Consider the following 23,493-nt stretch of genomic DNA (forward strand, 5'->3'; position numbering starts at 1 on the left):
AAGTAGTACATGTTTTGTATTCAGTTTAAACCAAAACATTTTACGGCAGAGAAACAAATTAGACATATGCAAATTAGCTACAAACACTGCCAAATTTTTAAACACTGTCTCTTTGTTAGAAAAACATTTTTCTACACTTTCATGTTTAGTGTTAAGTTTTACCTCATTATATTTATTACAGTAATTGTAAAATTTTGAAACTTCAAATGCAGTCTATAATTACAACTACAGTGTTGTTACTTTAAGTATTTATAATCTTTTAATAAAGACTGCTAAAATTGTATTGCTTTTTCTTTTTCTATTACATCCATAATACATCCAATCCAACATTCATATTTTTAGCCAACTTCAAAAAGAAGAAGGTTATTAATTAGCCTGTATCCTTTTTTTTGTGAGTTACAAAGTAACTCCACTCCTGGTGTACCAATTTTGAAATTATTCATAAAGTAGTGCTTGCAGATGGGTCCTATTTTTTTTATTAATTTGTAATTAATTATTCTTATCAGAAAATTATTCATATCAAGTCCGCTACACACCTTTAGTTTTAACTGAAATGTAAAACTTTTGGGCTAAAACAATAAATATGTAGGCATATTTTAAGTCAGTTGAAATGTACAATTAATGCCTTGCCTACAAATTTTTACTGAACAGAACATCTTTAGCATCCTTTAGAGGAATTTGGTCATTTTTATTTAAACAAGTGCAAGGGTAGAGCAGGATGCTTATGCTGGAACTAGAAAAAAAATTGTTTACAAACTGTTGTTTTATTTATGGATAATAATTTATATATAAGTGTAAATACACTAAGCTGGTAAGGTAAATCTAAACCGATATTCAAAAGATCTGGGCCCAATTTTCTTAGTCATTATAAACCATAGACACATGTTGCAGAAGAAAATAACAGTTAATATAATTGTTACATGCATCATACGGCACAATCGAAGAAAACTTAACTTCAGACTTAAACTGTAACAATTAAATGCAGTAATTAGATATTATCTCTGAAGTAACTTATGTCTAATCCAATAGTTGGAAAATAAAATATTTACAAGTGTGAAGTATACTCACTCTCGGTTTGCAAAACCGTCAATATCAGATATTATAGACATGCTAGAACTGGGCGGATCAGGTAATAACATGTAATCTTTATCAAATTGTTCTTGGAGGCAACAAATTCTTTCCATGACAAATAATAAGAGAATAGCCCAGAAATATTCAAACTCAAACACCATGTCTGTCATTTTTTCCCTTCAACCATAATAATATGATAGCCGAACTTCGTTTTAACGGGTGGATCCGTGTAAATAGGGTTGGTGACTGATGATATAGGAAGAGCAAATGCTGCATCCTGGAAAGGGCCAACCATAGACCCTCGGGTCATCCAACCCAAATCTCCGCCTTGTCTTGCTTTGTCTTCGCTATATGCTGCAGCTACATCGGGAAACTTTTGTCCAGCTTTCAATTTTTCCAGTGCCTCCAAACATTTGGATTGTTTTTCACATAAAATATGACGTACTTTGACAGCTGTCCCACCTTTTTTTTCTTTTGCAGCAGATTCTAAAATTAAAAATCATATTCTTCAATTGTTTGTATGACTATTATAGAGTATTAGTTGGTAAAATTGGTATTTACTTAATTTCATGTTGAATTCTAACCTAACCTTTTGCATCACCGCCGGATTTCCCACCACTGGATTTACCTCCGCCCTTAGCTTGTTTTTCCGGTTGCTTTTTAGGGGGCATTTTGGATTGAATCAAATAAAATCTTAATCAGTTTATTTAGAAAAATCTAACATTTAACAGATCAAAAGTTTGATAACATTTCAAAATATTATCATCGACATCTGCTGACAGCAACTGACATGCAACAGATGATAAATAATGCAGATTACGAAAACTGGAGACAATCAGACAGGCAATGAATGTCTAATTTCTGTATTTTACCTCATTGCCATAAAATAATGGAACATCGTTTCATTTTATTTGCCTTTTACCGTGTTTTTTGAGTCGAGCAAAAATCTATAAAAAATGACATTTTAGTAATCTACATTACAAAAGCAATACAGGGTCTGTGGTTGCCTATAAATCCTTCATATGTCAAAAAACAAAAAGTATCTTATTGTTTAGAATTCAAAAATGTATTAAATGCAGCAAAATTCTTGCTTTAGTTCTAAGTAATGTGATTGTAACGAGCATTTGTTATATTTATGTAAGCAAAATCATGTTTTTTAGAAATTAGGGTAAGTAAGTCATATATTGATCTTTGTAATCGTGACGTGACTCCTGTGTCAATAACTTAACAATATTTGATAATAACTTTACAGGGGAGTAGTAACTCTTTACAAAATGGGGATAATGTATGAAAAACGGCCTTTAAAAAGGCCTCGTCTGGGTCCCCCTGATGTGTACCCACAGGAACCACGTCAAAAAGAGGACGAGCTTACATCAACAAACGTTAAACATGGTTTTGCCACAACACCGCAATCTAGTGATGAATTTGGTACCGCAAGGAATTTTAATTATTCTGCCTCGAAGGTATGTGCACTCATTAATTAAAGAGGTCATAGTCGGGTACAATTTTCTAGAAACATACTTAAAAAACCTTTTTATATTTGAGTTATTTTCTTCATGTATCTAAATAAATAAAAAGAATAAGCCAATATATCTTTACCTTCATTGAAAGCTTAACAAATTGGGCCGTATTGCAGATAGGACAATTCTTCTCAAGCATATTGTCAAAGAAAGAAGAACTGAACACTCTTCCTGACTGTGGCCGGAAGAGACAGCAAGTGAATCCCAAAGATAACTTTTGGCCAGCCACTGCTAGGACCAAAGCACAGATAGAAGCATGGTTTAAAGACTTAGCTGGTATACTTTTGTTACTTATAATAAAAATATGGGTGATTTTAAAAACAGAGCAACATTGAATTCTATACAAAACAGCATAATTTCTTCATTGAATTGTATGTTTATTATTGATTTTAGGATCATCCACACGTAATTGATTTTAACCTCAATTTTTTTTTTATTTATTGAAATAAAATATTTTCTAAAATTTTAGGTAGCAAACCATTATCAATATTGGCAAAAAAGGCACCAAATTTTAACAAGAAAGAAGAAATATTTATGACACTAACAGAATATCAAGTGGCTATGCCAAGAGCAGCGTGGTTCATAAAGCTCAGTTCAGCATACACAGTGGCAGTCTCAGAGGCTAAGATAAAAAAGAGACAGTTACCTGATCCTACAACAGGTTAGACATTAATTTAAAAACAACAAGATTTATAAGTAAAATAACTACATAATGTTGAAGTGTTTTAACCCAAGTTGTTCAAAAACTTTAAGAGACTGAGTGAAATTTGTAAAAGGCTAATTCCGCTAAAAATATAAAGTATCTCACAAAAGTTCAATTCAATTTAAATTTTACAATGGTACAATAAAGGAGAACCTCTTTTAACTGGAAAATAACTTGTAAATGCATAGTAGATAATAAGTATAGCTTAAATTTTTCATCAAATAAAAAAGTTATGTGTTTTTTTAAACTTCCAGAATGGACAACTACACTTATAAAGTTTTTAAAAGACCAAATACCAAAGCTGGCAGAGCACTATCAAAGTGCAGTGCCCACCAACCCACTGGAAAAGACTCCGCCATCACAGTCAGGTATGTTCAAAATACTAATCTTCAGTAATTGTGACATTTAGAATTAAAAAAAAGCAAAAAAATACAACTCTTGAATCATTTACATCATTAACAACTGATTGGAACTATTATATTTTTATGATACTAACATTCGCTGGTGATTCCGTCCATGCGGAATTTAAAAAAACGTAATTAGCCTATGTGTTCTTCTAGACAAATGTCATTGAGATTTGTTGAGCCGTTTTGGAGATGCCTTGTAACAAACATCTATCCATCTATACATTGGCATTTGTAATGTTACTAAAATTTCGTTGAGTAAAACAAAAAATGTATTTTTATATGCAGGTCAAGGAACACCTAGTCACAATTCATCTGGTAATCAGTCGGGTGGCACTACGCCCAACTCAACTATACCAAACTCAATGCATTCACCGGGTAACTCCAGTAGTATGTAACATTTATACTGTTTTATGCCAGTTAAAAACTTCACATTAAGATTTTTTAAAATTTGATAAAGGAAAACAACCAAAAATACCGCCAGTATGTACGCCAGTACCAGCCGGAGATACCTTCAAACAAACATTCCTCCATCCATCTAAACATTCGCATTTATAATATTAGTAAGATTTGTAATTGTGCAATGTATGTGATAAGCTTTAGGTATGGGAGAAAGTACGGATTGGCGACAGGCGCTAAAATTATGGAACTACTGCTGTCGCCTCGCGAGGTACATGCTGGACGAGGGTCTCCTGGACCGCCACGACTTCCTCACATGGATCATAGAACTGCTCGATAAAAGAGGACCTGAAGATGGCTTGTTGAGGTTACTCTGATAATTATATATTTTTTATACTTTTATATTCAAACGCCATAATTCTATTCTGGTTAAATCAAACATATCTTAAATTGAAAGAATAGCTTTTTTATTTATATTATGAACATATCTATAAAATTATTCTCTTATTGTCTTATAAATATGCTTTTGTTAAAAAAAACATGTTAATTTCCTTTTAGATTAGAGATTATAAATACCTTTTTTCACTACAATGAATATAGGTTTTTATAAGCGACTGATCTTTGTGTAAATAGTTTATTTTTTATGCAGGTTGTTTCTACCGTTAGCATTGCAACATATGAGCGAGTTCGTCTGTTGCGAGGGTCTCTCTCGCCGGCTGGCCACCACCTGTGCTAAGAAGGCAGCGGCCATTTGCTCTGTACTGTCTGATACCACATTACGAGCTCTTAACCAACCTGCTGTGTTCACTAAGACTGCTGATGCAAGCGATAGTATGTTAAAAATACTATTAAAACTTATATTTACTCATCTTGAAACAGTTTTTTCCACTAGCTGTACGACTCTAACTTTGGCATTTTGCTACTTCTTATTCTATGAGCAATGTTTGCACCATTTCCACTGGCCTGACTGCATTGGCCATAGAAATAGCAGTAGTGCCGTAAATTTTGGTAGTGGAAAAGAGGACTAAGATGCTTTATTTTTTTACAGAAGTGAACGGTATACCAATGTCACCAGCACCGGAAAACACAAATGGTGATGTAAAGCCTAATATCAATCAAATAAAGCGTTCAGCAACTCCCGCTGAGAGTCAAGGCACTCCGAACCCCAACCATTCTCTAGGGACGCCGAACCCCAACCATTCCATCGGTACACCTGTACCAATAGGAACACCAAATCCAGCACAATCTATGGATGTACAAGTAAAAGAAGAGAGAGGATCACCACCCAGAGATGTAAAGACTACACTAAACACCGTCATAACTGCAGCTCTAAATCCCGTACAAATGGGATTCAGTGAAATATTAAACTGCGCATATCATAGAGATATAATTATACAGTTAGCTACAGTATTACAGGTATGAAATTAAAATATCTTATTTTATTGTATTAAACTAATATATCTAGTAATTCTGGTATAGACTAAACACGTTAAACTTAAGTTTTCATTGATACGAGTGATCTGTAAAAAAAACATTTTATAACCCCATTAATTCTAATTTATGTAACACAAATGATAAAATGATTTAGTACAGTGGAAACCCACCATAATAATTTTTGGAAAAACAATTAATTGAATAATTATTTTTTTTACACTCAATATATAGAAGTTAACCATTTATAAATTAATATAAAGTTATCATAAAATGTTTTTTGTTTCAGATAATCTGTATAGAATGTCCAACAGCTATGGTGTGGTCGGGCTGCGGGTCTTCAATGCAGGGCTCCCCCCTCGACCTCCTTCCTCTACCACCATCAGCATTACCCATGCCACATATGGATTCCGATGTCACTGAACATCATAGGAAATTGGTAAGATGGGTAGATTTAACACATACAATGCCACAACTCCCCTTTTATGAGTTTACTGTTTCATAGTGGCATGGAATGTGTTAACACATTTGAATATCTTTAGGTTTATGAAGCCGAACAAGAAATAGCTGCGAGGAGTAAAAAAGCTGAAAGCAAATGGTGCACTGATAAATGGCAAACAAGTTCACAAGGTAATAATCATCTTTATTTATAATTCTGAAAGTTAATTTCATATAATTAATTTGACAATAAAATTGGTTAAATAAGACATTATTGAAGTGTGTATTTTTTTTACTTGTAGCACGCGTTTTAGCGGTTTTGGAAGCATTAGACCGACATTGCTTCGACCGGGTGGACCCCAATAACAATCTTGATACATTGTACAAAGAAGTATTTGCAAACTGCACACCTCCATCTAGTAAAGATTCCTCCACTGATACCAAAGATCCTGTAAGTAATTTATCTTTTTATTTGTTTAATAAGTGTGATAATTTTATAAGTTTAAACAGCCCAATAGATATTATAATGTATTAGCTGTCGCCAGCGATTACGTCCGCGCGGAATTAAAAAAAAACGTAATAAGTAGTATATGTTCTTCCATACTATGTTCTACATCTGTGCCAAATTTCATCAAGATCCATTGAGCTGTTCCGGAGATACTTTCAAGCAAACATCCAATTATTCATCCATCCATCCCTGAACCCACCGACCCATCTAAAAATCCGTATTTATAATATTAATAAGATTGTTTATTTAATCCAAATATCACAGAAAATGAAATGATTTACCATTAAAAATGTATTAAAAGTCATCTCAAAGTAACAAAAATCTCAGGTCCAGCTAAAGATTTCTAAATCGTGTTTGCTAAAATTGCAATAAAGTTTGTTTACGTAGACATACTTGTACGTAGGAGTGGGCGTGTTCGTACGCAGTAGTGCGTGTGCTGTGCGAGTGGGCGGTGTGCGGCGCGCGCTGGGGCGAGCACCGCGCCATGGCCGCCGCCGCACTGCTCGACCGCCGCCAGCAGCTGCTGCATCTGCACCACGACCACCATGCCACAGGTGCACTGCTGCTTCTTCTTCCACCACACCACACTACACAAACATAACCACTACCTAACCACTGAAACCCTCTATAAAAATATATGTTTTTTTATGGAAGAGTGTTTTGGCAGTGGGAACTCATGCTCAAGTTACCGTAAACTTTTAAAACTAATGCTCTAAAGATCTTGGACTTTATGATTTTTTGACATGATATCTTCATTATTTCAGGATCAGATGATAAAGAATCTATAAGCTCTGGTACGGGTCTGTACAATGGACCACCAATCTTTCAGAATCTTCTCCTAAGATTTCTGGACAATGATGCACCGGTGTTAGGTATGGTTTATATTTTACTGCCTTTTTTTTGCTTAGAATTATTTCTACTACGAGAGGTTATGAGGTTAATTTATTTTTTCAGACGAGAGTCCTAATGCTCCACCAGGCAACCGTCAGCAGTTCGCAAACCTGGTGCATCTATTTGGTGAACTTATACGCAGAGATGTTTTCTCACATGACGCGTACATGTGCACACTAATTTCAAGAGGTATTTACATATATCTTTGTATGTTGAAATGCAAAAAATATACATGTTTAATGTAAATTTATAATGTTTATGGACTTTTGTTTAGGAGATCTAATATCACCTACGGAGCCGACGTCAACTGGAGGCACTAGCGGTCACACGGTGGCACCACCTGTCAACAGCACCGGCACCAATCACAACATGGACGACGATATATTTGCGGGTATAGATCTTAAACCCAAAATGGAGGTAAATTCACTAATTTCACTTATCACGAAATAAATGTAAGTGTCAACTACCTTTACTGATGAAAATTATATTTTCAGGAAAATGTCCGAATGGAGTTGGACGATTCCAAAATCGATGATGATCTTGATAAATTATTACAACATATAAAAGAGGACCAGCAGAATTCAATGGACGCTCCTGACAGCCCTAAAGATCCCGGTGAACCTGTACATAGGTATGTTTATTTATTTTAAACAATATTAATATTTTTTTTACACTTTGCTAATGTCTGTAATTTTTCTATTTCGCAGTTTAAATTCCCCAATGATGGGTCCGAGTGGCATGAGTATTGCCAACATGCAGAGTATAGGAATGGGACCAATGTCTGTACCAGGTATATATTTAATTATCTAATTTTATACAGTTAAGATTCATTTTTTTTAATATCACGTGAGATATTTATGCAAATATTTGATTTCGGCCACAAGTCTCTACAATAGAAAAATATAAACTTTACTAAATAAAAGTAAGCTAAATAGTGTCGTTATATATAGGCTACATAAGTAAAACTGTATATATGCAAGTATATTAGGTCCTTACATATGAAATTGGCGTTTTTCGTACTGGCCACTTTAATCACGAATTTCTCCTCTTTGGTAAGGAATTCCAAATTCAAATTTGTACAGCTATAGACTCATGTATTTGTGGTTCGATGACCGTCATTCATTTGTTTTTTTCTTCTGTTTTTTTCTGTTTGCGTCACTCATTTTACAAAATGGAAAACTTAAAATATCGCATTATTTACGAGTACGAGTTCCGCCGTGGCACTAGTGCTGCGGAAACGACTCGAAGGGTGAATGATGTGTATGGCGGACGTGTTGCAAAAGAAAACACAGTTCGTTTTTGGTTCCAACGTTTTCGTTCTGGAAATTTCGATCTGCAGAACAAGCCCCGTGGACGGCCTGAGACTCAAGTTGATAATGAAGAGTTGAAGGCTATTGTGGAAGCGGATCCATCGCAAACCACGTCCGAGTTAGCTGCAGGCTGCGATGTTAGTGATAAAACTGTTTTAATTCACTTGAAGCAAATTGGGAAGATTAAAAAGCTTGAAAGGTGGGTACCTCACGAATTGACTGAAGCAATCCGGCAAACGCGCGTCGACTGTTGCGTTACATTACTAAACCGGCACAATAATGAAGGTATTTTAAACCGAATCATTACCTGTGATGAAAAATGGGTTCTTTACGATAATCGGAAGCACTCAGCGCAATGGTTGGATCCTGGCCAGCCAGCCGAATCCTGCCCCAAGCGAAAATTAACCCCAAAAAAGTTACTTGTAAGCGTTTGGTGGACTAGTGCCGGTATTGTTCATTACAGTTTTCTCAAATCTGGCCAGACTATTACGGCTGATGTCTATTGTCAGCAATTGCAAACCATGATGGAAAAGCTAGCGGCTAAACAACCTAGGCTGGTCAATTGCTCCACGCCACTGCTGCTTCACGACAACGCTAGACCACACACAGCGCAACAGACGGCTACTAAATTAGAAGAGCTTCAATAGGAAAGTCTAAGACATCCTCCGTACTCCCCGGACCTTGCTCCAACAGATTACCATTTTTTTCGAAATTTGGATAACTTCTTGCAAGGGAAAAAATTCAACTCCGATGGGGCAGTCCAAATCGCCTTCAAAGATTTTATTGATTCCCGTCCGACTGGTTTTTTTAGTAAAGGGATCAATGAACTACCTATGAGATGGCAAAAGTGCATAGAAAATAATGGTTCATACTTTGATTAATTAAATATATTATATTAAAAAATATTCGACTTTTTGTTCCTCCCATACAAAACGCCAATTTCATATGTAAGGACCTAATATAACATATAATTGACACATTTCCCAACATATGCAGGTATACGCAGCAGTAGCGCATGCGGTGGAGTGGGGGGAGTGGGCGGGGTACAGTCGGGGGGCGCCAGCAGCGCGCCTGTATCTCGGCACTACCACTACACGATGCACTTCCCTCTGCCGCCCGCCGAGCCCGAGCACACGCCGCACGACGCCAACCAGCGCCACATCCTGCTCTATGGAGTCGGCCGCCAGCGAGATGACGCCAAACATGCCGTCAAGAAGATGACCAAAGGTACACTGCTATATTAACTTTGTTGCAGCTCGGAATAATATACAGAACTCAATTTTTTGTAATGATAAAAGTTGTGGGGGCGTGGCCAACGCCTACGTACACTTTCTTCTACTTGCGTATATATACGTTCGCATGTAAAAACCTGTCGCCATAAAGTTTGGATCTTGCCATAATTTTTTTTGGCTATTTATGTTTAATGGATTTGTGATACTTAAATAGTCATTTTCTTCTAGAAATCTGCAAGTTATTTTCAAAGAAATTCTCAATTGACGTGGCTGAAGGTGGCAAGATAAAGAAGCATTCGAGAAGTGAATTTAACTTTGAAGCTGTCACTCAGAAGTTTCAGGTAAGCGAGATTATAATCTGACGGGTATAAAATTAAAGTCGGGTTTGTTTGTGTTGTGTTGTGTAAAAAGTATCCAGGTATTGTATGTACGTGTGTGTGTATCAGGCGATGTCAATGTACGAGCAAGGGGCGGTGTCGTGGGCGGTGGGCGGGGCGGTGTGCGAGGCGCTGGCCGCGTACGCTGCGGGTGCCACCACCTACCTGCCGCAGCCCGAGCACGTCGCCTTCGCCCTCGACCTCATGGAGATCGCGCTCAACGTGCACGGACTCATCGAAACATGTATACAGGTACTTCGAATTTTCAGCTTCAACTTCGCCTTGATCCGTTCGTAATCATTACAGATATTATCTGTTAAAAAAAATGTTATACGTTCCTTTTTATTGTTTAGAGACGAACTATTGTTACAAAATGAATTACAGGTGCTAAAGGAACTGTCGGAAGTGGAAGGTGCTTTGATAACACGAGGCGCGCCCAGCAGTGGGCTGGCGGCGCCGCGGGCGTACACCTCCGCGCTGGCGCTCTGCACAGTCGGTGCGCTCAGGCGGTACCACTCCTGTTTACTACGTAAGTATATTAGGATTCAACCAGCAAATGCCGGCAACTTATTTAAAACGAAACGTGTTAAAGGGTATTGTATTGTGTAGTGTGCGTGGAACAGACGTCAGCGGTGTTCGAGCAACTGTGCCGGCTTGTAAAGTGCGTTGTCAATCCCGGAGACTGCGGCTCAGCAGAGCGCTGTGTGCTAGCTCAGCTGCACGACCTCTACAAGGCCGCCGCCCACCTCTGCCACGCCCCCTACGCTGATACCTTCGCTAATGCTTACCCTAAAATCAAGTACGTCTAATCATAACGTTCATTAAAAATTTAACATAGTCGTAAAAACGAACCTAAAGATGTTTGTAAAATTGTTTATTTTCAGGCAAGCACTTTACTCTCCGGTGCAACCCATACCCGCCAAATATAAATACGATCCGGAATTCTTAAGCGAGTTTTTTATGAATCCTAGGAAAGGTAAGTATTACTAGTTAAGCATGCTCAATGTAAACTGCAGCAATAGAGAAATTCTATTTGTTTATTTTTTAATATTTAAATAAAAACATTTACACAGGTAAAATAGAAATCGCGTGGGCGCGTCAAGTAGCCGAGTCCCCGGCTAACAGATACAACTTCGTGTGTTCGGCGATGTTGGCCGTCTGCCGGGAAGTGGACAACGATCGGTAATTCCATCATACGTATCAATACAGATGTTAAGATACATCGAAACTATATAGGCTGAAGTTCGGTTTTTGAAATCCTTTGCTCGTGTATGTCAGTGTGAACGAGCTGGGCGTGGTGTGCGCGGAGATGACGGCGTGGTGCAGTGCGCTGGCGCCGGAGTGGCTGGGCGCGCTGGTGGCACTGTGCGGTGCTCAGCACTACCCCGCCCCCAAGCCGCAAGCACCGCAGTGTCCCTCGCCGCAGCCCAACAGGCCGTGCTCGCCGCCGCCGCCGCCGCCTCTCTACCCCGACCTGCTGTGTCACCGCGACCTGCACGACGCCGCCGCACACGACGCGCTCGCCGTCTTCACCTGTATACTCGTCGGTATGTCGCTACAGCATCGCGCACAGAACTAACTACTTTAGTCTATTTTATTACTTTATCTTGGAACCCGCTAAATAAACAACGTCGGTGCGAAATAATAACTGACTTGACTGGATTGTATTTGATTCTTTAAATGTTCAGCCCGTCACTGCTTCTCGCTGGAGGACTTCGTGCGCCACGCGGCGCTGCCTTCGCTGGTGAAGGCGTGCGGCGGGGGCGGGGCCAACAACCCGCCCAACGCCCCCTCGCCCGAGACCAGCGCGCGCCTCACCTGCCATCTCTTACTCAGACTCTTTAAAACCGTCGACACACCACAACCCGGTGCGCATCTCGCATGTTTTATTCTCTCTGGTGTAACCGCGACTTATAGGCCACCTTAAACTTTATCTACATATATCTACAGGTCTGTACAGCGTGTCGACGTCGCCGGGTCCGGGGGGCGGGGCGGCGGGCGTGCGACTGTCCTGCGACCGCCACTTGTTGGCCGCCGCCCACAAGAACATCGGCGTTGGACCCGTGCTCGCCACGCTCAAGGCCATACTCAGTCAGTATTAACAATATCTTTCCAGTTAGTATACTAAAAGGCTGGTTGTACATGTTTTTATAAATTGCAGTGGTAAGCGATTTGTCTGCACGCGATGGTGGTAAGCCGAGTGGCAAGAAGTCCAGCGAACTCTCGCACATCCTGGGCACCAGCGACACCGTGCCCACGGACGCTCAGCTTGATCTAATGTCGTAAGCATTTTTATATTTTTTGTTGCAATCATAATTATTTATTTTTTGTTTTATTTGAAAGGAAGAAAAAAATACTAGAAAGACAAACTGTCTATTAGGAGTTGTAAAGTTTTTTTTACAGTGTTTATGAATAAAAGTGATCACTCAATAACTTGGATGTCATACCATTTATGATTCAGATTGGAGGAAAATATTGACGCGATATATATTTTTTTTTCATTCATAGGATGGTAGAATCAGAGATGAGTGGGGGCCATAGAACTCCTAGGTTTGTTTTAATTTTAATTCCGAGTTGTAATGTCGCACATTCCGCGCCGACCCTCGCAAACATAATACACGAGCTCTCCTCTCACGACTCACCCGCTTTGCTTCTGTCCGTACGATGTTCACTGTCTCCACTCTCATCTACAATCTATGGACGTGTTGATGATGGGATTTGTCTATGAATGTCTGTCTACCAGCGTTGCCAGAACTATCTAACCTTAAATAGGACAAAAACATTGCGTATATAAAACAAATATCCCGATTTTTACTCAACGATGTAACACGGGACAGAAAGAAAAAAAACTAAAAAAAGTTTAAAGCTTACGTGAACAAATTATTTATTTTATTCTTTTTCCGCGAAACATCTAATTTTCTGCTACTCAATACGGACGTACATGAGTATAAAATTCTACGTTTTACGCAAAAATCTGGCAACGCTGTTGTGTAGTGGCTTTCCTTTCAGCTTGGTGAACTGTCATGGAATCTTTGAACGTAAATTCCTAACTTGTGTTCCATTAATCGTTTCGTATACCATTGTACATTTACGTATGGATGTGACTCACCATTGTATAGCGTGTGGAGGAATTACGTTTAACAAAACACATTGTAATAATTTATCTTACATTTTAACTATTTACGTTCACTGGGTGTCTTGTTCGTGATGTCTTTTAATGTCTTCTTGTTATTTTTTTGTACATTTATTTCTAATAATGGTCTCCGTAAACAAATATATTTTTAATTTAATACTTTTACAAAACAGTCTTCATTATAAATTATCTTTTCTTAAAAAAAAAGAAATATTTCGTCCCTCAAAAAATAGTTATAGAAAATCAATGTAATTTCGCCAAATGTAATTTAAATCTATGTAAATAAACTTCAAATGTTTCATTTAGGCAATTAACAGAAAAAATATAAAGCAAAAATAAAATCTCGTGCGTTAGTAATATGAAAGTGAGTGTTGGTTCAGGGGCAGTGGGGGCGTTGGGTCTACGCTACTCGACTCTTCGCAGTCACTCTCTTCTCTCGCACGACGCATGCTCGCCGAGATCTGCTGCGAGGAATGGGTGCTGCAGAAGTGTCTGCAGAACCCTGATGAACTGTACCTGCCTGATATGCTGCTGGATTCAATGCTCACACCGAGACAGGCACAAAGGTACAGCTCTAATAAATGTGAGTTTTCACACTCGAAAATTATTACAAAATTGAATTGCACAAGTATTGTTTTGAACGTTTCAGATTGCTGCATATGATATGTTATCCAGATACGGCTAGTCATACGCATCCAGATCTAGATCAGAAGACTATGATCACGAGATTGTTAGAAGTTAGTATTTATTTAAAACCAGTCAATTACAGCTTATTTTGTCAAATTTATATAGTACTACCTGTCCCTGCGACTCCGTCTGCGCAGGATTAAAAAAAACATAAGTAGTCTATGTGTTCTTCTAAACTATGTTCTATATCTGTGCCAAATTTCATCAAGATCCGTTCAGTAGTTCCGGAGATACCTTCAAACATCAATTCATCCGTTTGCATTTATAATATTAGTAAGATATATGGGTAATTAAATTCAATATATATAGAACCTGGAGCAGTGGTCGCTGCGTATGTCTTGGCTGGACCTGCAGTTGATGTTCAACCAATTCCCGCCTGGCTCTCCGGAGCTGAGCGCGTGGCTGGACACAGTAGCCCGCGCTGTCATCAACGTCTTCCAGCAGCCGGCGCCGCCACCACCAGATAAGGACAGGTATACCAGACATAGGTGCAAATACATTCTGGCTAATTAGCCATCAACTTTAAATGCAGTTTTTTCAGTTACAAATTGTGTTCGTTTCAGAACTGGCACTGACAGGGGCGTGGTCAGTACGAGCAAGTGGTCGGAATCTGTATGGTTGGTGGCGCCACTTGTAGCTAAATTACCTGCCGCTGTACAAGGAAGAGTACTGAAGCAAGCTGGACAGGTAACTTAATAACTTTTGTCCTCAAAATTAACTTAATTTTTATTTAAAGTTCGTATTACATTTATTTGTGTTGTTTTTTGATCAGATATTGGAGAGTGGGTGGGGTGCGGGATGTAGTGGCGGATGTGCAGGTGGCGGGGGCGGTGGCTCGCACCGGGATTGCAAGAGCCATCAGAGTCCTAGCTATAAAGGGTTAGTTATTTTTTTACTTTTACCTAACTGTAGTATGTAGTGTCAGTGTTAAATGTGTGTTTTGTGTGGTAGTTCTGCAGGTGGTGGTGGTGGCGGGAAGCGCGGTGTGAGCGGCATGTCAGGGTCGGGATGCGCTTGCGGCGGCGCGGCTGCTGTGCGCCTCGCCAACGAGCCGCTGCTCTCGCTAGTCCTCACCTGCCTCAGACATCAGGACGATCAAAAGGTGAACCAAATAAATAAAAATACAAAGAAATAAAAAACTAATGTGTACTAAATATTGCAATATTTAACTAAAACTTTAAAAACTTAAAGGGATACAACAAGAATTTATGAGTGTAGATTTATCATCATCAGCTCACTATATGTCCCCACTGAGAAGTTAGGTGACTAGGCCAGAGTCAACCACGCTGGCCAAGTGCGGGTTGACTTCACACATATCATTGAATTTCTTCTCAGATATGTGCAGCATCACGATGTTTTCCTTCACCGTAAGAACATCAGACAAATGTACATATGTAAATCGAATATCGAAAAACACATTGGTACGTGGCGGAATTCGAACCCAGGACCTGCAGATTGCAAGTCAAGTGCTTAACCCTTGAGCCACCGACGCGAAATTTATAGATTTAGTATGAGAAATCTACACTGCTTTCGTAACCATTAGACGTGTCCGACATAACTTGTCTGTCTTCCACAGACAGATAAGTATGCGTTAGGCATTTTCCCACGAAAAAAAAAAGACTTCTCCGAGTGAGGCAATTAGTTTTACATAGTATGTGTTGAGTATGTATGTTGTGTGTTTTAGGAGAGCCTGCTGAGCTCTATCCACGCGCAGCTGGCGCACTACTTGAGCCGTGCGCGCGAGCAGGAGCGCGCGGCGTGCGGGGACGCGCACGACGAGGTGCCCGCTGACGCGCTGCTGCTGCGCTTCTCGCTCGCCGGCGGCATGTTCGACGCCATCCGCCGCTCCTACCAGCTCACCTCCGACTGGGCGGTGCTCCTCACTCAGCTCCTCGCGCACCAAGTCCTCGATGCATACAATAACACGTAATTACTACTTAACATTATAATCCATCTAGTTTTTTTGAAATTTCTATTATCATTAACTAGCTTTTATCCGCGGCTCCGTCCACGCGGAATTTAAAGAAACTTTATGACTAGCCTAAGTGTTCTAGACTATGATCTATATCAGTGCTAAATTTCATCAAGATCTGTTCAGCTGTTCCGGAGATACCTTTAAACAAACATCCATCCATCTAAACTTTCGAATCTATATATATATAAAAGAAAGTTGTGTTAGTTACACTATTTATAACTCAAGATCGGTCGAACTGATTTAGCTGAAAATTGATGGGGAGGTAGCTTAGAACTACGAGACGGACATAGGAACTTTTTTATCTTGTGTGCATTTTTTTTATTCCGCGCGGACGAAGTCGCGGGTTAAAGCTAGTTTATAATATTAGCCAGATGTATAGACAACTTTATAATATTTATTGCATCTATAGTCCGGTCGCGGAGCACGAAGAATTTCGTACATTGAACTCGCATTACCTGTCTCTGTCACTTCCGCGTAAATACAATTAGTCTCGCTCGCACAGAAAGAAAGGCCGCCGTCCTCAGGGATTCTAAACTTTTAGTTTGTTTGTTTGCATAATAAAAATTTTATGGGCTCCGTTAGAAGGATTACCAAAAAGGTTAATTATTGGATAGTTCGAAATGAATAATCGAAACGAATATTTGAAAGACGAAAGTGCAGAAACATCATCTATTTTATTGCCGGCTTTCCGATAATTACTTTTTGGTTTTAAAATATTATGCAAATGAATTCTTCACTTCTCGAAATTGAACAATAGAGCAAAGTAACAGTTACTCCGAAACAGAGGAATCGGATTCTGATTTTAGATTTTTTATTATTAGATACTTGTCTAGATTTTTATTACTTGTATTATTAAATCTAAATAAATGATTTATATAATAATAATAACTATATTTTATAAGTTGGTAATTTTTCTTTCTCCTTCAAATAATTCATGTAAACCGCACTAAATACAAAATAGTTTGTAACCTCTGTCAGTAGGTAAAGAGGTCATTGTACGAAATTCTTCCTGCTCCGCGACCGGACTATACCCATCAACTTTTAGAAAATGAATATTGAAAAAAAATCTTCAAATTGATTTGATTATCACTTTGCTTTGCTTCTTTTAATAATATACAAACTCGCAGGCTTTGCCGCAGCAATCTGTTCACGACATTGATCGATATGTTGGCGACGCTGATCCACTCCACATTGGCGGAGGGCGGCGACGACAACAACAGGAAGCACTACCAGAACCTCATGAAGAAGCTCAAGAAGGAGATCGGCGACCGACATGGACCCTCCGTACAGAGCGTGCGGCAACTTCTCCCACTCTCAAAGAATACTATCATCGAGGTATTTGTTAAGTACATAATCTATATATACATATTAATAAAATTTGAATGTCTGTATTTAATATCGAAGAAAACATATTTGTTCACATGATGTACCCTAGCTGATAACGAAAAACATATTTAAAATTTCTCTGTATTTGTTTGTCCGCAAGGGGAAGTTTGTTCTGGGTAATCTCGGTAACGACTGGACCGATTTCAACGGGACTTAGATAGGAAGGCAGCTGATGGAGGCGGACATGTTGTAGGCTTTTTTGAAATCCTGCACTGAAATTAAATTTGCTAATTCCAATATAACTGTGTCTTCCGCATTGAACCCGTTTACTTTCACAGTTTATGGCGATTATATTCAGAAAACTCTTTGTTTCAGGTGATCGCCTGTGAACCATTGGGTTGTTTGGTGGATCAAAAGGGAAACAAAATATCAGGCTTCGACAGTGATAAGAAACAGGTACATTTAAAAACTTGCATATTTAAATAAAATTTGGCAAATTTGCTATCGTAATCCGGAAAATTTTGAGAAAAAGTAACGGGGAAAGTACTGATATAGCTAAAATTGTATGTTATTTATCGTTTGTTATATTTATTTGTAGGGTCTTCGGCTAACAGACAAGCAGCGGGTGTCCAGTTGGGAGTTGGTGGAGGGTGGTAGGAACCCCGCACCGCTCTCATGGGCCTGGTTCGCCGCCACCAAGATTGAAAGGAAACCTCTCACTTATGAAAATGCTCACAGGTCAGTTTTCACTTATAAAGTGAACTGGACGATTCAATAGCAGTGAATGTATGACATTATTAAATCTATGGCTCCTACGAATAAGGGCCAATGTGAAAATTAATTACTTTTCAGGATAGACTCTCAAAGTTTCAACCATATATGAAAATAGACCACATACGCCCTTTTACTTCAGCAAAAAAAATAACATTTACACCTTGATTTGTGTTTTTTGTTTAGTGTATTTGTAAACTAAACTAAGAGGTAGCTTTTAACCCAAAAAGTAAAAATATTCTTGTTACATAGGACCCATCAAAATTTACATAATAACTAGCTGTCGCCCGCGACTCCGTCCGCGCGCAGTTAATAAGCTTATATGACACGTTCGTAGATTTACCATAGCAGCGCCATCTATTGATTACTTACTCAACCCAGTCGAAAGGTATCGACATCTGTTAAAATCATTTGGAGTTAACAGATAATTGTGACTGTCAAATAATAATAGACAAATAATTAGCAATAAATTAAATTGCGACTATAATTTGAGATTTAAACTATCCTATCTCTCAAGTTGGATCGAACTGCACATGGTGTGCGAATTTTATTATAATCGGTTAAGTGGTTTAGGAGTCCATCGAGGACAAACACTGTGACACCAGATTTATATATATTAAGATAATATTTTTTTTTAATAATAATAATTTTGGTGAGTGTCTTAGTGTTTATTTTATTTTTTTGTGCTTATTGATGTTTTTGATTGATAAAATTATTCGTTCTTTACAGGTTATTAAAGTATCACACACACAGTCTCGTTCAACCACAGAGCTATTACTTAGAGTCTATTCCATTGCCGCCTGAAGATTTGGAAACTAACGACATTAAACAGGTAGTTGTTGTAATTCTTGTTCGAAATATTAGTTTACATATAATGTTTTGTGTCTAGAAATTCATATAATTAATTTACAGGACAACGGAAGTCTAGACTCGAGTCCGACTGGAGCTGGTAAAGGTCGCAAAATGCCTTGCAAAAATAATAAAGCAAAGAAACCCAAAGTGGCTACTCCTGTATGTATTATTTAATTATTCACACAAAATACACGAAATCATTTTTTTTTATTTAAATTCACAGACATAATTTTTTTTTTTTTCAAATATTTTTTGTTCATTTTAACTACATCGCTGTAAATGACTTCTATTTGACGCAGTCTAACCTCTTATTGTAAATCTTTTGAATACTTTGTAATTTATTTGATTATTTGTTAGACGAACGTGGGCGGCAACGTGGGAGTGGGTGGTGGTGTGGGTCTGGCTGCGCCGGCGCAACAGCCGCAGTTCATACAGTCACAGCAGCAATGGTTCCCACCGCCTGGAGCCACGTATTATAACCCACCTGGTCAGTATCTCTTGCATTATATATTTAACTAGATAAATTATTTTTCCTGTCTAAATATCACTAGGTTTAACTTATAATGAGATAGAAAATAACGCTTTGTTTTTTTTTTTTTTTTGAAATGAACTGTATTGGTTAAATTCAAATTTAATGACTACATACTTTCACGTTCTAGCAAATAAAGGAAAAAAAATATTATTACGTAAAGTTAACTATGTAATATATTTGGTATTTATCAGCGGCGGGTGTGAGTCCTCGCTCGGTAACACAAGCCTCAACGACGCAATGCAAGCAGGCACTCAGCAACATGCTGCGACAACGTGTACCCTTCAACCAGATGACACAGATGCAGGTCAAAAATTCAAAATTCATTTATCTATATTTAAAAGAAAGTTGCGTTAGTTACACTATTTGTAACTCAAGAACGGCTGAATCGATTTGACTGAAAATTGGTGGGCAGGTAGCTTAGAACCAGGAAACGGACATAGGATAGTTTTTACCCCGTTTTCTATTTTTCATTCCGCGCGGACGGAGTCGCGGGTAAAAGCTAGTTTATATTAATACTAGGTACAGAAAAAATAGTGAATACATAATTATAAGATTTCATAATCATTTAAATTAATCAATGTCATTTAATTTATTATTAGTAAAGGTCAAAATTTAATTATTGAAGGGTCTGATGATAACTGTTAACGATGGCGGCAAACTACTTTACATCTATAGCACAAAACCTAAAAATTAACGAAACTGAAGAGAATAAAACGAAAGATTTGATAATAAATCCAAAATGGCACGTGGAATAAGCTACTAGTTAAATTTAGTCAATGTCAGGTTTTTATATATAGAGATCTCTTCGGTTTCTGTTCACTTTCATAGTAATAGTGGCTTAAATAAAGGTATTCCTAGGGCATAGTATGTGAGAAATTAAATGTTATTTAATATAATTTTTGTAAACAACAGCAGAATACTGGGTACCCGGGTGCACCTCACCCGCGCGCTCCCTTCCCCCGGCAGGGCATGCGTCAGATGCAGCCAAATCAGATGTCACAGATGCAACCCAAGTAAGTAAACACATAACCTAAAAAAAAAAAAAGTTTTCAACTAATATTTAACTAGTAGGCAGCGGTTTAACTGGTCCAGTTATATTGTCATAGACTGTAATTAAAATTGTTATTTTTTTAATTTAAATTATTCTTAAAATTAATTCCAAAAAATTTATATACTGGTGCAAGTAAAACAAATTATAATGAAGATCTCAGTAACTAAAAGATAAATTAAACAGTATAAATATTCACAGTCAAATGAATCCCATGAGCGCTATGGGCAACATGGGTCCTATGGGGCAAATGGCTGGGGTCCAAATGGGCCCTGGACAAATGGGCGCCGGACAGATGGGAAGCGGACAAATGGGCCAGAGTCAGATGGGCGGTGGGCAGATGGGCAGCGGCCAGATGCCGGGCATGGCCGGACAGATGTTTGGTGGCCAATATGGTGGTATGCAACAAGGATATGGTGGCTACGGTCAGCAAATGATGCAAGGTGGCCAACAGCAAATGATGAACCAGGTAAATATTTCAGTATTTAAATTATCTGATTTATCAATTAATGTAAATAATTTTAAATCTTCCCTAATTTTCTATTTAACAGGCCATGGGTCAAAGTGTCAATCAAATGAGTCAGCAAGTAAATCAAATGGGTCAGGGTGTTAACTCGATTGGACAAAATGTTGGTCAAATGAGCCAAGGTGTTGGACAGGGAGGACAGATGCCGCAGGGCATGGGACAAATGGGGCAAAGTATGGGACAGATGAGTCAGGCCATAAGTCAGATGGGTCAAATGGGACAAGGAGGTGGTATGGGACAGATGAACAGTCAAGCCTCATCGATGGGACCGCAAGGAGGCAATGCCATGGGTGGATTCCTCGGACAACAATCATTCCAACACCAACAGGTATATAAATTCGGTTTATTAATATTGTTGAAATACTAATAATTGACATGTTAAAAGACAATTTTTCAAACAATAATTTTTACTTTAGAACATGATGAGTGGGAGAGCAAGTCAAGAAGCATTCCTTGCGCAACAGAGGCAAAATGCTCGCCCTCAGTATATGCAAGTAAGTTAAATCAGAACTTTTTCCTCAACTTTACTCTTGTCCATTTATAAAAACATTATTTGATCATAGTTGTATTTATTATAAACTAACTTTTACCCCCGACTCCGTCCGCGCGGAATAAAAAAAAGAAAACGGGGTAAAAATTATCCTATGTCCGTTTCCTGGTTCTATGCTACCTTCCCACCAATTTTCAGTCAAATCGATTCAGCCGTTCTTGAGTTATAAATAGTGTAACTAACACGACTTTCTTTTATATATATACATATTTCTGATATCGAATAACAATAAAATGTGCATGAACAACGATATTAAGCAAGAAATTATTGCCAAACACTCATAACTGTTGTGTCAAGGCGCCGAACGTTACTATGGGTGGCATGAGCGGTCCAGCGCCGCCGTACCCACGCAACATGCAGCCGCAGCAAAGTGCGCAGTATGGCCAGCAGCTGACACCACAGCTGCGCATGCGCCAGCAGGTGCTCGCCATGCAGCAACAGCAGCAGCAGGGTCCGCTTGTGCAGCACCTGCAGCGGCAGCAGTACCAGCCTCCCTACTGAACTACAGACACATGTATTGTTTTAAATCAAAATCTACACTTTGTAAACAAATAAACATCACTTAATAGTAGAGCCTAGCCATTATAGTTTATATTTTTGCATTATAGATGTAATTTTTCTATAAATTCTGATATAAAATGAAGTGAATTTAGAAATAGTAAATTTCAACAGATATGTTGGTATTTACAAATATAAGCATGGTGAGGTGTTTAAGATATAGATCTTGATTTGAAACAAAGTATAATTGTTACTAGAAGTTATGAATTGCGCATACGCAGTCGACTTGGGCGTTCGTCAGATCCACGACAGTGCCAACAGTATGGTAACGTAGTTAAAACGTATAGACCAGTAGTACCAAGTTTCGAATATAAAAACTATTATTCCATACTAATTTTTAGTTAGTTCTTATTGTTAGAGTAAAAATCTAAGACCGCCCTTAACATAAGCACTAAATCTAGTAAATAGTCTACGAGTAATATTAAAACCCAAATATAATTTTTTTTTATTCATTTTCTCGTAAGGCAGTCGCAGCCCCAAGTCGTGGTCCAAGGATAATAAAAATATTTGGCGTGATAACTTTCTTAAAAATGCACTGTCCCGTAAATGTATTAATAGTGACGTATGTAATATTTTATAGGAATTATACACATTTTGTATATATTATTTTCTAATAGATATAAGAAAAAAACTATGATATAAATGAAATCATTAATCAATTTTTATATATACATCATCTTTGACTATTATTGTTTAGATTTTTGAAAGAAATATGAAATGTGCTTTTCAATCGTTTTTAATTTAATTTATTTGTTATTTTAAATTCGGATATAAGTTATAAGTAATACTAAGTATAAAGTAACTTTATACAAGTTACAGTTACATATTTATTAAATTTTGAAATAGAGCATATACGTGGGCAAAATTAATTTAAAATGTCGTACAATCTCTTATATATAATTTCATGTTAATTTTATGTGTTTTTTAATACATGAACTTGTAGATATAACTTGGTTTTATTTTATATCTTACTTCAAACTAATATTATACGAGGGTGGATTGAAAAGAACTCGGCCTAACCAAGAAAATAAACACATACTAAATCAGTTAAATTTTTATTTTTCTACATAATCACCATCAAGTTCAATACACTTTACCACCTCCCCTTCCAAGCATTTAGACCGTTGAAAAAAAATGATTCTTCCTTAGAGTCAAAATATGCGTCTACAGCTGCTTTGACCTCGTCTTTTGTCGAAAATCTTTGACCTCCCAAGTGCTTTTTTAGGTTAGGGAACAGAAAGAAGTCTGATG

The 23,493-nt window shown here is 38.0% G+C and overlaps 2 protein-coding genes across 2 annotated transcripts; one reads left to right on the forward strand and one right to left on the reverse strand.

Annotated features, from left to right (window-relative positions):
- Positions 1–541: 541 nt before the first annotated feature.
- Positions 542–1,855, reverse strand: LOC106712348 (peptidyl-prolyl cis-trans isomerase NIMA-interacting 4). The gene is made up of 3 exons (XM_014504864.2): positions 1,661–1,855; positions 1,069–1,557; positions 542–966 (listed from the first exon to the last, which is right to left on the reverse strand). The coding sequence occupies exons 1-2, from the start codon at positions 1,740–1,742 to the stop codon at positions 1,238–1,240; spliced, it is 402 nt and encodes a 133-aa protein (XP_014360350.1). The 5' UTR covers positions 1,743–1,855; the 3' UTR covers positions 542–966; positions 1,069–1,237.
- Positions 1,856–2,087: 232 nt separating this feature from the next.
- Positions 2,088–22,259, forward strand: LOC106712262 (mediator of RNA polymerase II transcription subunit 12). The gene is made up of 49 exons (XM_045686681.1): positions 2,088–2,239; positions 2,324–2,534; positions 2,708–2,867; positions 3,061–3,252; positions 3,549–3,662; positions 3,987–4,088; positions 4,296–4,464; positions 4,747–4,928; positions 5,146–5,513; positions 5,818–5,967; positions 6,071–6,158; positions 6,269–6,417; positions 6,878–7,028; positions 7,239–7,346; positions 7,429–7,554; positions 7,640–7,782; positions 7,860–7,996; positions 8,073–8,155; positions 9,672–9,902; positions 10,136–10,248; positions 10,354–10,536; positions 10,669–10,813; positions 10,894–11,083; positions 11,169–11,260; positions 11,358–11,466; positions 11,563–11,831; positions 11,973–12,152; positions 12,235–12,375; positions 12,446–12,566; positions 12,793–12,834; positions 13,798–13,983; positions 14,067–14,154; positions 14,414–14,577; positions 14,668–14,791; positions 14,877–14,983; positions 15,056–15,206; positions 15,789–16,030; positions 17,207–17,414; positions 17,781–17,861; positions 18,004–18,143; positions 18,906–19,008; positions 19,089–19,187; positions 19,386–19,515; positions 19,752–19,864; positions 20,473–20,573; positions 20,810–21,077; positions 21,160–21,462; positions 21,551–21,628; positions 21,982–22,259. Exons 2-49 carry the CDS (start codon positions 2,346–2,348, stop codon positions 22,183–22,185), a joined length of 7,317 nt encoding a protein of 2,438 aa, XP_045542637.1. The 5' UTR covers positions 2,088–2,239; positions 2,324–2,345; the 3' UTR covers positions 22,186–22,259.
- The last annotated feature ends 1,234 nt before the right edge of the window (positions 22,260–23,493 follow it).

This window comes from Papilio machaon, chromosome 3, assembly GCF_912999745.1.
Source record: "Papilio machaon chromosome 3, ilPapMach1.1, whole genome shotgun sequence".
NCBI classification, from domain to species: domain Eukaryota; kingdom Metazoa; phylum Arthropoda; class Insecta; order Lepidoptera; family Papilionidae; genus Papilio; species Papilio machaon.